Source organism: Ictalurus furcatus, chromosome 7 (assembly GCF_023375685.1).
Source record: "Ictalurus furcatus strain D&B chromosome 7, Billie_1.0, whole genome shotgun sequence".
Taxonomy (NCBI): Eukaryota; Metazoa; Chordata; class Actinopteri; order Siluriformes; family Ictaluridae; genus Ictalurus; species Ictalurus furcatus.
This window is the reverse complement of record NC_071261.1, coordinates 3,596,413-3,613,323: the sequence shown is the minus strand read 5'-3', so window position 1 is coordinate 3,613,323 and position 16,911 is coordinate 3,596,413. Positions and strand designations below refer to the sequence as shown.

General features: G+C 37.3%; 1 protein-coding gene across 1 annotated transcript in view; it reads left to right on the top strand.

Moving 5' to 3' along the window:
- LOC128609491 (Fc receptor-like protein 5) overlaps positions 1–16,911 on the top strand; it is a 25,028-nt gene extending 8,117 nt beyond the window's left edge. The window contains exons 7-19 of the mRNA XM_053627971.1: positions 2,170–2,439; positions 6,161–6,436; positions 8,018–8,293; positions 8,396–8,713; positions 9,398–9,664; positions 10,996–11,244; positions 11,345–11,452; positions 11,577–11,630; positions 11,722–11,763; positions 11,862–11,930; positions 12,947–13,024; positions 13,278–13,337; positions 16,522–16,911. Of these exons, the coding sequence (XP_053483946.1) occupies positions 2,170–2,439; positions 6,161–6,436; positions 8,018–8,293; positions 8,396–8,713; positions 9,398–9,664; positions 10,996–11,244; positions 11,345–11,452; positions 11,577–11,630; positions 11,722–11,763; positions 11,862–11,930; positions 12,947–13,024; positions 13,278–13,337; positions 16,522–16,790 (2,336 nt within the window). The 3' untranslated portion in view covers positions 16,791–16,911. The remainder of the gene's footprint in view (positions 1–2,169; positions 2,440–6,160; positions 6,437–8,017; positions 8,294–8,395; positions 8,714–9,397; positions 9,665–10,995; positions 11,245–11,344; positions 11,453–11,576; positions 11,631–11,721; positions 11,764–11,861; positions 11,931–12,946; positions 13,025–13,277; positions 13,338–16,521) is intronic.

Here is a 16,911-nt window from a genome sequence, read left to right as displayed (position 1 = left end):
CACAGATATGTGCTTCCAAAAAGGCACAATAACCGACTGGACATTTTTAACAGTTCTGGGAAGGATGGAGGCAAGTCTCTCAGAAATGGTCCAATGAGATCTGCTTTTCCCTGTGCCTCCCTGAATTTAGTTTTTAGTTCACTGTTACACTGCAAGTCAATAAGTTCCATTTGCAAGACACTTGGGACACTCTGCACATCGACTGAGAACGGGTCTGCAAACAGCTGGAATGTGTCACGGTGTGCCTTGAAATCAGCAAAGCGCTCATCGAATTCCTGCAGTAGGTTGTCAATAGCAGATGTATATTTATCACCAGGGAATGATGTGCCCTCCTCCACAAGAGATCTGCATGATGGGAAATGGCTAAGGTTTTTTGCAGAAACTTGACATTTCCACAATCTCAGTTTTATGGAGAAGGCTTTCACATTTTCATAAGCTGCTGTGATGAGCTGATCAGGGCCCTGGAGCTTCAGGTTAAGGATGTTTAGCTCATGTTATGTCCACTAGGAAGGCAAGATCCATCACCCATTTTGGATCATCAAATTCATGAACATCCATTCAGCCATCTTCCATGAATCTCTTCACCTCTGTTCTTAACTCAAAGAATCTCTTCAGGATATTTCCCCTGCTGAGCCAGCGCACCTCAGTAAAGTAAAGTACATCACCATATGCTGACTCAATTTCTTACAAAAAGGCCCTGAACTGGCGGTGCTGCAGACCCCTGGATCTGATATAATTAATACATTTCAGGACAACAGACATGACATGTTCATATTTCAGGCACTTGCTGCACAGTGCCTGTTGGTGTATAATGCAGTGCAGAACAACTGCTGGACCTGCTTTTTCCTCTTCTAATTATCTTTGTACCAGCGCAACCAGTCTGTTTTTTTCTGCCTGTCATAGATGGGACTCCGTCAGTTGTAATGCCTACCAGTCGACTCCATGGTAAACGACCACACTCAAACGCGTCACACGGCTCCTGAAAAATATCTTCGGATGTGGTGCGGCCTTGCATTGGACAAAAACTTAGCAACTCTTCTGTCACTTCGAACGTCTCATTAATACCCCTTATGAAAATTACGAGCTGAGCATTGTCAGTTTTATCTGTGCTTTCATCAAGAGCCACAGAGTATGCAGTGAAAGCTTTAACTTAATCACATAAGTGATCATAAATGTCACTTGATAACTCGCTGATCTGCTGCACCACCGTGTTAGCCGATAGCGCTATATTGTTGAACAAGCTCTTTATTTCTGGACATAAAATAACCGCAACTTTCATCATGCAGTCCTTCAGAAACGGGCCTTCAGTGAAAGCTTTCCGGCTTTGGCGATTAATTCACTCACCACATAACCTGCCTCTACTGCAGTATCAGCTAGCTTTTTGGCTTTATGAAAAATACTTTACTGAGATATAAATCCTCTCTGTAGCTGTGGCTCGTGTTTCCTTCTCATCTCCCCCATACTTCTCATACTGCTCTCCTTGTTTAGTCCAATAATGACGCTTGATATTATATTCCTTTAAAACTGCAACTTTTTTGTTGCCTATCAGGCAGGCAGCATTTCTATTACACTAAACAAAAAAAATACTGGGTAGTCCATCTTTCTTGAAACAGTCTGTGCTCATCATCCACCTTACGTTTTGATTTTGACAGCAACATTTTTGTTCTTCAGCACCTTGCGTGCATTTTGGCCAACTTTGACCTTTACCATAACAAACGGAATGCATTTAAAAAAAATAAAACAGAAATGTGTTTTTATTTTAATTATTTCAAAAGGGTAGCTTGAATTGGCATGGAAGCGCTATAAAATATCATTCGATTTGGCGGGCCAGATTATATTGTGTTTTTTTACATCCCGTCACGGGCCGGACTGAGGGGAAGGCGGGCCTGAAGTGGCCCCCGGGCCGGGAGTTTGAGACCCCTGAAAATGATCAGAACAGTAACTCGATTAATTTTAGGTTTGAGTCAGTTTTCCTGACTGTGATCTACATTTACTTTATTAGTAGTGATTGTTAAAATGACTCAGTCCACCTTTGACAGAACTTAATCATTTACATGTGGCAGATATACTGTATTCCATTTTAAAATCTTACTACTCATTTCAATAATGCTGTTGGGAATTACTTCATACATAAAGAAGTACTGATTTTCTTTCTTTTTTTTAACACAGTGAGACCTAAACCTGTGGTGATTATAATGCCTGATACACAGGTGTACAGAGGAGAGAAAGTGACTCTCAGATGTAACATACAGCAAGGAGGAGACACTGAGTGGACATACAGCTGGTATAAGAATGATAAAGAGTACCGTCACCACACAACACAGCAGTTCAGCATCAGTTCAGTTACAGACTCTGACAGTGGTGAATACACCTGCAGAGGGAGGAGAAGTGACTCTCAGAGATCAGAGATCAGTGCTGCTGTTACACTCACTGTATCAGGTGAGTGTGTGAGTTTATGTTATTATTTTTTGTTATAATATGCTATTAATTTTACTTTATTATATGTAAAGTATATCAATAATTTCAGCTTTCAGCTTTCTTCCAGATTATTTTTCAATGAGCTACACTGTAACTGAGTCTCATTACAATAACTTTACAGCTTCCTTCTGTCTGTTTACTCTTAATTTTACTCTTTTTTTTTCACATCTTAAAGACTAATTCTCTTCATTACTGGTTAAGACAGGAATCATCACTTATTAGTCAGTCTGATTGGTGGAACATCATTTCACCTTTAACTGAATTTTAAATTGTTAGGAAATAATTGATGTATAAGAAACATGTTCTTCACCTAATAGTCAATCTGATGCTACTGTCATGATTCTGCATGTTTTTCTGGATTGATAAGTGAACGCAAGTTATATTACTGAGGCCTTGCAGTGGAAGTGCTTGATAGAAAATACATGACTTCATTCATGTGACATCATCAGGGTCAGGAGGGTTACTTTAAAAATGTATTCCTTTACAGTTACAAATAACTTCCTAAAAATGTAATCAGTAACGTAATCCAAGTATCACAATATGAAAGTAATGTAATCTGATTACTTTTAGATTACTTCAAGGTCAAGTATGTAAATAAAGTCAAGAGAAAAGCAATATGATCTAAAATACTTTTATTTATAGCTTATTTTAGAGTTTAAAATCATGTCCAATGTTTGGATCTGTTTAAATAAAATAAAATAAAATAAAATAAACAAATAAATAAATAAATAAATAAATAAAAGCTCACTGTCCCTGATGCAGGTAACATTACATCACAAAAGTTGGGGTGACCATATTCTGGTTTTCTGCAAAGAGGACACCTTTTGTTTTAATTTTTTTACTACATTCTTTTGAATATCCATGGAATAAAATAAAACATTAGATGCCACGGGTGTACCTTCTGCCATTATTTACACATTTTACTGGCCATGTATACGATAATGTACTGTTATGTAATATTTATGCAGAAATAGAAAATTCTAAATGGTTTACAAAAGTTCAAGCAGCACTGTAGGTACAAACATACCAGCTGACTAGGGCGTACAGAGGCTGAAAGCACTGTGTGGGGACTCGGGACTTTTACACTTGAAAATACAGGTTCATTTCTTCCACCAGCGTCATCTGCAAATTTAACAAATATATATATTTATATATTTTTTAAAAGGCAACTTAAGTAAGATTTAGATCAGAATTAGATGAACAATTAAATAAATAAATAAACTTTACTATACAGGCCTTTAATATCATGAAGTCTGTGCATGGCTGTGTCTAGTGATCTGATGTTACACACAACACCAAAAAAAATCTAAATCTTCTTAAAAATATAAATTAACATGAAAAGAAGACATGCATTGGATTTTAAAACTTATTTTGTGTATTTTGTCATAAATCTTCTTAATGAAAAATAAAATACACTTAATTGTCTGCAGTTTGGTTCTCAGATTAATTTATTCATTTTTAAAAATGTTTATATATTTATACTGAGCAACGAGACAAATTCACTGATTATAGCTCAAGTGCAGCGTCGTGATATGAAGTGATTTTGATAAAGTGACTCATCAAAAGATCGTCACTGATTAACGTTAGCACTTTGCTGTGTTCCATTCATGTCAGCGCTGAAGTCTCTGTGCACTTCCCAGCTGACACTTATACGGGACACAGCATTAATTTTATTCCCAACAGTTAATGTCTGTGGCTGTGTGGCATGACCAAACATTATAGTTTTATTTGTCAGTCTCTATACTTTACTTCCCTGAACTGTGCAACTGTGAACTAATCTGTGAAACCTAACTAATTAGCCAGCTAGCTAGCTACCATCCAACATTGCTTAGCCTAGGTAACTATCTAATAAACTATCTAGTGTGCTGTTGTAGCTAACTAGCTTCCTAACGTTAGACAAAGAGAAGTTAAGTGACAGTGACACTAATGTCCTTTGAGATGTTAGTTAAAGTGTTGAATAGGTATTTACCATCGAAGCTTAAGTGGACGAGGACGATAAACCGCACTGTCTATACCCCTGCCATTAGGAGATGTAGCAGAAAGAGACGGTTACGCGAGTTGAATTTAAAACAAAGCGATTCAGCTGATGGAGCGCTCTGACGTAGATCAGAGATGATTGACAGGATGGGGAACTTCAAGGGGCCAATCAGATTTCATCTGGGGCCGGCCAGTAGTCATCTGGCCCCACCCCTGGATCTGCCAGTGCTTGTAGGAAATGTCAATTATCTAAATTGATCTAAAAATAACAATTAGAGGATGTTCTGTGTAGGTTCTCTTTAGGTTGTTACAAAAAAACCTGCAACGTTCTGGGAAGGCTAGTTTTTGTTTACATAAAAAATAACCTACAGAAAATGTTCCTAGAACGTTATTCGGTTTCCAAAAAACGGGAACCGTATGCTTTTGTGAGGGGAACGTTCTGTGTTTGCTGGTTATAAGCTGGAATATCCAATCACATCCAATCACATCAGCCAATTATTCAATCCAATGATATGTTGAGAAAAAGTCACATGACTTTTTGATGCGCATCGAGGAATTTATTCGGTAAATGTGTTTCCATCGTAGTTTATGTGCACGTTTTATCAAATAGAAATATTATCTGCCTCAATTGAACACAATTTTTTTAATGCGCATTTTGGAGATTTTATTTGTATCTGATGTTTCCATCCAGCATTTTTTATGAAATATCCCAAAATTTGCATAAAAATACGTTGATTGACATATGGTTACTGACTTTGATCTGTGTGTGTGTGTGTGTGTGTGTGTGAGAGAGAGTGAGAGAGAGAGAGAGAGAGAGAGCAGTCTGGCTGCGCTGTTACACACCTAAAGTATATGTTAATAATCACAGGACATTATTTTTAAAGCTCACACAGCTGATGTGATTTTTCATTTAGTAGTTAATTTAGCATGCTACGCTAACGTAAACAATAAGCTAATATTAAGTGACTTACATTTTAGACTCAATATTGTCTGTTTTTGTTCTTTTTCACCAGCGAAAATAATTCCAAACAAAGCCACAGCAGGTCCTGCTCCTTTTTTCCTCCTAATTTCTTTTGTTCAAATGGGAGATGTCTTATTATTTAATTTATTTTCACAAGGGATTTGTTTTATTTATTTATTTTTACACATATGGTTTCAAGTTTCAATTATAAAAGTGTTTGTTCAAACAAAAATTCTTCTGTTTTTATTCCTTCAAGGGTCAATGTAAATAATAATAATAATAATAATAATAATAATAATAATAATAACAATAATACCAGTAGTAGTAGTAGTAGTGGTAGTAATAATAATAATAATAATAATAATAATAATAATAATAATAATAATAATAATGTGTAATACTGTGAAACCGTTATATTTTCTGAGACGGTTATCGTACCGTTCAAATCTCATACCGCTGCAACCCTACTCTATTCACCCATAAAAATAAATTGATTAGAGAGATTAGAGATCTGCATCATCACACAGCAGTTATTTTCTGACCCTCACTTCAATCTCAGTGAAGCTTTACATTTAATATCCCTATTTTCATTCTCATCATTTTACTAACTGAAAATTGTAAAATAATTTGAAAGTAGTCATAAGATGTTTAGCGTCATCACAGAGAGAGTAATACTGTTTTACTGTAGAAGTGATTAGTGTAGTAAAGACTTCACATCCTGAACTTGTGTTTCATTTCTAACAGAAAAACCTAAACCTGAACTCACATCAGACCTTAAAGGAGCTGTACTGACAGGAAACTCAGTGACTCTGTCCTGTACAATGACGCCGCAGTCTGCTGGATGGAAGTTTTACTGGATCAAACCCACACAGAGCACTGAGACTGAGACTGAAACACACTCCTACATCTACATCAGATCAGTTAGTGTCTCTGATGGGGGTCAGTACAAGTGCAGAGCTGGAAGAGGAAACCCAGTCTACTACACACACTACAGTGATGCACTCTGGGTAAACGTTACTGGTGAGTAAGAGACTTTCTGTTAAGTGATTCTGCACAACACTGAACATATAAACAACATGTGAGCAGAGTCACAATATAGCAACATGTACACAGCTACATACAGAGAACTCTTTCAGCTACATCATGTTATTAAAGTTAGAGAGAGACAGTGTGAGCACGGCTGAGCAGGGCTGGTGTGAGGTGAGCTGGAAAGCAAGTGGAACAACACTAGTTTAGCTTTGGTAGAAAATGTTCTGGGTGGTTGCTAGGCTGTTGTGTGGTGGTTGCTAGGGTGTTGCTAATTGGCTGCTATGGTGTTCTAGGTGGTTGCTAGACGGTTGCTAGGGTGATGCTAGGCAGTTGCTAGGGTGTTCTAGGCGGTTATTAGGGTGTTTCTATGCAGTTGCTAGGGTGTATTAGGCAGTTATTAGGGTGTTGCAAGGCAGTTGCTAGGGTGGTTGCTAGGTGGTTGCTAGAGTGTTCTGGGTGGTTGTTAGGCGATTGCTAACATGATGCTAGGCAATTGCTAGGGTGTTCTGGGTGCTTGCTAGATGGTTGTTGGGTGTTCTGGGTGGTTGCTATGGTCAATTAGTATTAGTACACTGCTAACATGAATTAGCATGTTGCTAGCATTAATTAGCTTGTTGCTAGCATGACTTACCATGTTGTTAGCATTTTTTACCATGCTGCTAGCATGAATTAGCATTTTGCTAGCATGAATGAGCATGCTGCTAGCATAACATTCCAATACTTTTAGGCTTCAGGCCGTGTGTACTCAGGTGTGTGTGAGTTTTGACAGTTGGAGCCAGGCTTTGAACATTCCCTCAATGTAAGACACAGGGTTTTTTGGGGAATTTTCAGCGCCCGTAACGGGAATACCGGAAGTCCATTCGGTTCGGAAAAATAGAGCCTGACCAGTCTGATCGACCTGAGGGACTGTGCCTAGTTTCTTGGAAGTAGCTTGAAAGCTCAACGAGTTATAACAGTCAAAAATTTGTAATGCAAGTCAATGGGAATTTTGGTCACTTTGAGCTTCCGTACTGGGAATACCGGAATTCTGATCACTTTGAAAAGTCACAGCACACCTCTCCTTAATAAGCCGACCGATTAGTGTGGAAGAATAAATAAATATTTAAATAAACTTTTAGTTTAATCTCTTATTTTGCTGACTTCACACTGAAAACTGTCACTTATATATATATATATATATATATATATATATATATATATATATATATATATATACTTAACAAAAATAAATATTATATTATTATAAACAAAAATGCTAATATGATAATATAATTAGTGAAATACATTGAAATATCATAATTATACTAAAATACTTTATTAGTTCTGAATTTTGCAATGAGTTTATTTAGTTTAAATAAGAAATTTGAGTATTTTGGAGGAAGTGAAAAAGGTTATTTGTGCATCATTATTTCAGTTGTTCAGTTGTAATTAAATGATGGTTTGATAATGTACAGATGATTTATGTGCACTGAATGTGGTTATCTTCAGAATTCCATCTATAAATGTTCTTTCTGATGTAATAATACTGCTGAGATCTAATCTGTGTATTATAGCAGTGTAATTTTCTTACAGAGAGTCCTAAAGCTGTGGTGACCATAAAGCCTGATAAACATGTGTTCAGAGGAGAGACTGTGACTCTCAGATGTGAAATACAGGGAGGAGGAGACACTGAGTGGATATACAGCTGGTATAAGAAAGATTACACACTCTACCCATCCCGCACAACACAGGAGTTCAGCTTCAGCTCAGTTAGAAATGATGACAGTGGTGAATACACCTGCATAGGGTGGAGAAGCAGTGACTATCAGAGATCAGAGATCAGTGATGCTGTTACACTCATTGTATCAGGTGAGTGTGTGAGTTTGTTTTATCTTGTCATTAATTATATGTAAAAATATTACCACTCTGTATGATTTTATTTTATTTTATTTTACATTTGTTGTCCATCAGATGCAGCAGAGGCAGTAGTGAGTGTGTCTCCACTGTGCTGGCTGACTGAAGGAGACTCAGTGACTCTAAGCTGTGAGGTTAAACACTCCTCTACAGGCTGGACATTCAGCTGGTACACAGAGGTTCCCTCCAGAGACAGTCAGGGTTCCCTCAGGTACAGTACAGCGCTCCTTTCAGACAGCAGCAGAGGATCTGGAGGCTCCTACACTCTCAGTCCTGTTACTGTGAAGCACACAGGAGTTTATATGTGCAGAGCAGAGAGAGGAGAACCAGTCTTTCACACACGGGACAGTAACCTACAGCCACTGTGGATCACTGGTGAGGAAATAAATCAACATCAATGGTGTGTGTGTGCTTGTGTGTGTGTGTGTGTGTGTGTGTGTGTGTGTGTGTGTGTGTGTGTTTGTGTGGGTGTAGGGGGGATGGAAGGACAGCAGATAAATAAATTGGGAAACTGAAACTTTTACTGAAACAAACTGAAGCAAAAATCTGAAACTTTTACAGTTGTGTAATCATTATTATCTGAGACTGTTTCAGGAGCATTTTATAAACTCCAGTAATGACCAGTGAATTACTAAAATCTAATTACTTGATGATTTATAAACATGTGTCAGCATAATGTATATTGTTCATAAATAGTGAGAATTAACTCTTTAAACTGACAGTTTATTATTCAGTTACTCATCCTACACCGTGTTCAGTAACTACTAGGAAAGGTTTGTAGTTACTAAATCTGAACTCACTGCTGTTTTCTCAGACTTTAAAGGATTAACACTGTATGACACTCGTGTATTTTTTTGCTTTTGACATTTTTTATTTGAAAATTTCTTTGAAGATAAGACAAGTACATACTATCTATTTTTTTTTCAGCATATTGCTTTATTTTACATGCTCAGTGATGACATTTTAATTGTTCATGATGTTTACCTATCTATCTATCATTAATTTTCCATGTGTAATCTGTTCTGTTCACAACCATAATATATAATGTGTGTGTTTCAGGTGAATCTCCTCCAGTGCCTCTGATCATCAATCCCAGCAGAACTCAACACTTTACTGCTGACTCTCTCTCACTGAGCTGTGAGGACCAGAGTGACTCTACTGGATGGACAGTGAGAGGATACACACACAGTGAGACAGTGTCTGATTGTTCATCAGTTTCAGGATCTTCATGTAACATCAGCTTCCTCTCTACATCACACACTGGAGTTTACTGGTGTCAGTCTGAATCTGGAGGACGCAGTAATCCTGTCAACATCACAGTGCACCGTGAGTCTTCAATGTTCTCATCAGTAATAGATTAATATACATACCTGGACCTAACATTTACAAAAAATCAAGTATTGTAACGAAATGAAGTGATAGTCTCTCTGCATCACTCTGCCTTGGTTAACTTAACTGCATAGTTGTACATTTACATAACTTAATACATGATGAAAACTTTAATGTATAACTACGCTCATAGTTAGTTCTTAAGTTGCGTCCATGCTCTTTAAGATTTATGATGTTACTTGTGTTTCAGGCAGGATAGCACTATTAGCTACAAAACCTAGACATGTTCTATATATCTAACTGGTTTAATGTGAATGTTTCTATTCATAATATTCAATCTATAACTTAACTCCAGTTCATTTATGAATTCAACATGAGCTTTGAGTGACTTATAATTGTAAAATAAATAAATAAATAAATAAATAAAAATCAAATAAATAAATAAATCAGCATTGAACCACAAGCAAAATAGAATACTAGAAAAATATAGGTAAGGGAAGTTGGAGCCTGGGGGTCATATTAATGCTACATTGCATATTAAACAAAAAGTTACATGGATTCGCCAACCATATAACAGGTGATTCCCTACAATGCAGTTTTTTGTAGATTTCTAGGCCCTATTGATCTGTTTGTCATGTAAGCTCTTTCTTGTAGCTGCCATAATTATGACCATAATTTATGATCCATACCAAGTCCCAGGGAAAATATATACAGATCTGGAGTCAGAACAGACATTTCCACATCTACCATTCACAGACAGTTACATATATATCTAACACATGGTCCATCTCTGTACACGGGCACGAGTCTGAGGGCTTTAGTTACAGAAACCTAGCAGTATGAAGTAAACTGCAGTATCACTTTATCTAGCTTTATAAATAGAAACAGAAATTTGTGGTGACATTATTTGTGAGCTAAAGCTAGCCAGTGAACTGTGTATCCTAGGTAGATATGTAGATATGGGCAGCAGATATTTATTATTCATAAAACCAAAGAGTAAAGCAACAAACAACAACACTGAGCATAAAACCTCTGCACAGCTGTCTCAGACAACTGCTCAGATATTTTATTTGGCTTAGCACATATTGCTACAGCCAACAACTTACCTGATATAAAGTGCTCATTACAGACAATGGAGTGTTTTGGTAAAATAAAATATTATTTTTTCATGCTATTGTCACATCTTCTACAATCTTTTGGTCATAAATATAGCAGTGTGGTCATACAGTAATGCCACATGAAGCAGCTAGATAGAGGTCTGAATGTTAGAATTATATTTGTATTTTAGACACTGTGTGTTTTCAGTGTCTTCTTTCTCTTTCCTACAGATGGTGATGTGATCCTGGAGAGTCCTGTCCATCCTGTAACTGAGGGACGTCCTCTGACTTTACGCTGTTTACATCACAACTCAAAGATCTCAGATTCTGGTGTTGATTTCTATAAAGATGATTCAGTTCTCCAGTCCCAGACTACAGGAGAGATGACCATCAGTACTGTCTCAAAGTCAGATGAAGGTTTCTACCACTGTAAACACCCAGAGAGAGGAGAGTCACCGAAAAGCTGGGTTTCAGTCAGAGGTGAGGAAACAATGTCTTCTTACTTGAGTTAGATTTGTAATAAGATAAAATTTCAGTATTCAGTGTTTAAATGAATATTTGGGTTCCCTTCTTTTTCTAGCTTCAGATTCTGAATCTACTGGTGTAATTATAGGACTGAGTTTGACCTTCGTGTTTGTCATCTTAATGATCTTACTGATGCTGCTGCTGCACTTCAAGAAGAAAAAAGGTTTGATGGTCAGCTCTTTATGTCCATAGAACAAGGAGGAAAAATTAATTTCATGTTTCACCAAATGTACTTATGTGTAAAGGCAGTGTTTTAACCTGTATTACTGCTTTACTCTGTTGAGAAGGTGTAGAATATCAGACTCCTTCTCCAGTAAATCAGGACACCAATCAGCCTGCAGGTCCGTCTGCAGTAACAATAAACACACCAGATTTTGTTTTTGACATTAGTTAACCTTTTCCTCTAAAGTCTTTATTGTTTCTGTTTAAAAGATGGTGAGAACATCTACGAAAATGCTGATTTCAGGACCACAGGTAAAGTATATCTAAATTTTTGCTCCTAAGAGATAGATTTGGCAACACAACACTGCAAGAGCTTCTGTTTCTGTAACGACTATTTTATTCTCTTCTAGATGATTCTGCAGCTGGAACCAGCAATATGATCCACTCACAGGATGTCCACAGAAACAAGACACAAAATGGTAAGATACTGCATGAAACTAATGTCAAATCTTTGCCTTTGGTGTTTGAAGATAATGTAAAATAATTTCTGGATCATTTTCCTCAATAAATAAATGACCAAGTATAATATTTATGTCTCATTTGTATAATGGGGTTCTCTTTATCTATCTCTTATTTAGGACTTTTGTGAAAATCTGATGATATTTATGCAGAAATATATTTAAAAAAAGATTCTAAAGGATTCACAGACTTTCAATCAACACAGTATATAAACACTTTTACTTTCAAAACAGCAATGTCTTTCCCTTGCTCAAGGACCCAACAGTGGCAGCTTGGCAGTGCTTGGGTTTGAACTCATGATCTTCTGATCAGTAGCCGAGTGAACCACTGAGCTACCGCTGCACTAATTGGTTATACATAGTTTATTAATGAGCAGAGCATTTGAAGATGAAAAGTAGAATAAACAATTAGTGTGTTGCCTCACAATCACACTAAATCAACTGGAAACAGATTTTGTTAAAACCATTCATTTAGTTCATGTTTGTGCGTGTGTGTATGTTTGTGTGTGTGTGTGTATGTTTGTGTGTGTGTGTGTATGTTTGTGTGTGTGTGTGTGTGTGTGTGTGTGTGTGTGTGTGTGTGTGTGTGTGTGTGTGTGTGTGTGTTTTAAAAAAAGAAAATTCAGTAACTAGTTTAGCAATATTAAATAATGCAGTACCACCAGCATTAGGATTTCTGCAAGATACAATCTACTGGAATAGAAACCAGAGGTTATGCTTTGCTCAAATGTTTATTAACACGCCTGCAAAGTTCTGGGAAAAATCTTATAGACAGATAGATTAAAGATTAACACGGAGTGCATCATAATGAATCATGGAGGTAGTGCCATGGAGAAGGCCTGTGTGGTAGCTAGTGGAATTGGATTTTTATTTTATTTTATTTGTTATACAGCATCATATATTATAGAGTTTGCTTAGTGATTCTGATACAAACATGAAGAGTGAGAAAACAAAGCTGTGTCTGTTGTCTTTTATAGATGCTGCTGCTGGACTGAGTGATGTGACTTATGCTGATATTGAACTGAAAAACCAAAAGAAACCAAAGAGAAAACAAGGTGCGACTAAATTCTTTCCATTTATGTATGACCACTGTTTTACATTTCATTTAACCCTTAAACCCTTTAATTATTTGCCAGTTATTCAACCTAAAGCATCATATTCAGTAACTGCTACGAATCATTCAGTAACTAAAATGAAAATAACAGAAGGTAATAGAGGTAAATGTAATGTAGTTATGGAAGTTTAAGGGGTTAATAGAATGTGTGTTTTATCTTAGCGAATGCTAAATCAGTGACTGTTTCCCATTAGGAAAGAGCAGTGAGGGATCTGACACTGTTTACTCAGAACTGAAGCAGAACACAGATAAAGGTAAGATGAGCTTAAAGCGTATACACAGTCTCTCCAGATAACAGTATTGCTTCATCAAACGAGATATTTCTACTACATTTACACTCTTAAAATAACTCTAATAACTCTTAATGCTCTTGTAGAGATTTAGAAATGTGCAAACAGATGAAGGCACATCAATACAAATCACCCAGAGAATAGGCAAGGATTAATAGCCTGGAAGTCAGAACTGGGACATAATTAAGACATTATTTGACAGTATTTCAATAATCTTTTCAGTATTATCACCATTTTTGTATCACTCAAATCAAAGACTGTAGAAATGCGTGGACATTGTAACAGGGGTTAAGCAGCAGGTTGCAGCTAAATTTTTAACCGTGGTGATTTTCCATTCACTGTACATTTTAGTTACATCTCCATAAATTCATTTAGGGAATAGTGTTCTGTTCATTTTACAACTTCACTTGGCCTCCATATCTCCCCAGTATTTTTCCTTCACAATAAATGTATTTTAATAAAATTTTATAAAGGGCATTGTTGATGAGGCCATGGACAGTTTCGGGATGAGCTGATCATCAGCTAGACTATAGCACAGAAAACTTCATCTGACATCTTTCAAAATTTGTACCAAAGATTCACTTTGTTGATAAATTTGACAGTTCTGTAGTAAAGCAATATCTTCTACTGTAACCTGTTCTAACAGACCCTCTGGGTGATCTTTGTAGTTTTTCTGGTATGTGGCTCATTTTGATGCCTAAACTAGCTCATTAACTAGCTAGCTAGCTGCTTCATAACATTAGCAAACTGAAACACCTTGAAGGGGGGATGATGAACAGTCTAGCTAAATTAGCTCTCTAGTGAGATGTCATAATAATCCAGTTTAGATATTAAAATTGCCCAGTCATGTCAGATTTAAATTATTAATTATTAATACTATTATTATATTATTACATTTAGGTGGCTCGGTTAACCAGTCACTCGTCATATAGTGTGTGTGTGTGTGTGTGTGTATATATATACAGTGAGGGAAAAAAGTATTTGATCCTCTGCTGATTTTGTACGTTTGCCCACTGACAAAGAAATGATCAGTCTATAATTTTAATGGTAGTTGTATTTGAACAGTGAGAGACAGAATAACAACAAAAAAATCCAGAAAAACGCATGTCAAAAATTTTATAAATTAATTTGCATTTTAATGAGGGAAAAAAGTATTTGACCCCCTCTCAATCAGAAAGATTTCTGGCTCCCAGGTGTCTTTTATACAGGTAACGAGCTGAGATTAGGAGCACACTCTTAAAGGGAGTGCTCCTAATATCAGTTTGTTACCTGTATAAAAGACACCTGTCCACAGAAGCAATCAATCAGTCATATTCCAAACTCTCCACCATGGCCAAGACCAAAGAGCTCTCCAAGGATGTCAGGGACAAGACTGTAGACCTACACAAGTCTGGAATGGGCTACAAGACCATTGCCAAGCAGCTTGGTGAGAAGGGGACAACAGTTGGTGCGATTATTCGCAAATGGAAGAAGCACAAAAGAACTGTCAATCTCCCTCGGCCTGGGGCTCCATGCAAGATCTCACCTCGTGGAGTTGCATTGATCATGAGAACAGTGAGGAATCAGCCCAGAACTACACGGGAGGATCTTGTCAGTGATCTCAAGGCAGCTGGGACCATAGTCACCAAGAAAACAATTGGTAACACACTACGCCGTGAAGGACTGAAATCCTGCAGCGCGCGCAAGGTCCGCTGCTCAAGAAAACACATATACATCCCCGTCTGAAGTTTGCCAATGAACATCTGAATGATTCTGAGGACAACTGGGTGAAAGCATTGAGGTCAGATGAGACCAAAATGGAGCTCTTTGGCATCAACTCAACTCGCCGTGTTTGGAGGAGGAGGAATGCTGCCTATGACCCCTGGAACACCATCCCCACCGTCAAACATGGAGGTGGAAACATTATGCTTTGGGGGTTTTTTTCTGCTAAGGGGACAGGACAACTTCACCGCATCAAAGGGACGATGGACAGGGCCATGTACCGTCAAATCTTGGGTGAAAACCTCCTTCCCTCAGACAGGGCATTGAAAATGGGTCGTGGATGGATATTCCAGCATGACAATGACCCAAAACACATGGCCAAGGCAACAAAGGAGTGGCTCAAGAAGAAGCACATTAAGGTCCTGGAGTGGCCTAGCCAGTCTCCAGACCTTAATCCCATAGAAAATCTGTGGAGAGAGCTGAAGGTTCGAGTTGCCAAACGTCAGCCTCGAAACCTTAATGATTTGGAGAAGATCTGCAAAGAGGAGTGGGACAAAATCCCTCCTGAGATGTGTGCAAACCTGGTGGCCAACTACAAGAAACGTCTGACCTCTGTGATTGCCAACAAGGGTTTTTAAACCAAGTACTAAGTCATGTTTTGCAGAGGGGTCAAATACTTATTTCCCTCATTAAAATGCAAATCAATTTATAACATTTTTGATGTGCGTTTTTCTGGATTTTTTTGTTGTTATTCTGTCTCTCACTGTTCAAATAAATCTACCATTAAAGTTATAGACTGATCATTTCTTTGTCAGTGGGTAAACATACAAAATCAGCAGGGGATCAAATACTTTTTTCCCTCACTGTATATATATATAAAATATACAGGCAGTGCCATGGTGTGGGCCTGTGTGGTCACTAAAACTGGATTTTTAATTTGTTATACTTTGAAGAATTGGCAACAGCAGCATGATATACCAATATACTGCTAAGGCAACTATGGGGAGCTACAGGGCCAAGATGTGAAATGTCCTTAAATGACCAAACTAATTACCTAATGTGAATCCCACACAGCTGCAATTCACTCCACGCAAAAAGAAGCACTGACTTAAAATAGCAGCATTATGGGGATAATATATCTGTGTGACACGAGATTAAAGGTTAGACTTAACTGATCTGCTAACTAAGTGTACTTGTTTTTATGCAAAGTTTTGTGGGTTTTTTCTGCATCATCCAGTGGATAACTGTGACCATTTAGGCTTATGAATAAAACATTTGTGGGAAAACATTTGATTGTGTTATATTCAGAATCTGGGACAGTTGGACAGGTAACTGTAATTGGTTCAGGACTGTGTTGTAGCGTGTGATTTGTAGAAGTTTTCTACAGGATTGTGACACAAACATGAAGAGTGGAAAAACAAAGCTGTGTCTGTTGTCTGTTTTATAGATGCTGCTGCTGGACCGAGTGATGTGACTTATGCTAAAATTGAACTGAAAAACCAAAAGAAGCCAAAGAGAAAACAAGGTGGGACTAAATTCTTTCAATTTATGTATGGCCACTGTTTTAGATTTTATTTTACCTTTACACCCTTTAATTATTTGCCAGTTATTCAACCTAAAGCATCATATTCAGTAACTGCTACGAATCATTCAGTAACTAAAATTAAAATAACAGAAGGTAATAGAGGTAAATGTAATGTAGTTATGGAAGTTTAAGGGGTTAATAGAATGTGTGTTTTATCTTAGCGAATGCTAAATCAGTGACTGTTTCCCATTAGGAAAGAGCAGTGAGGGAGCTGACACTGTTTACTCAGAACTGAAGCAGAACACAGATAAA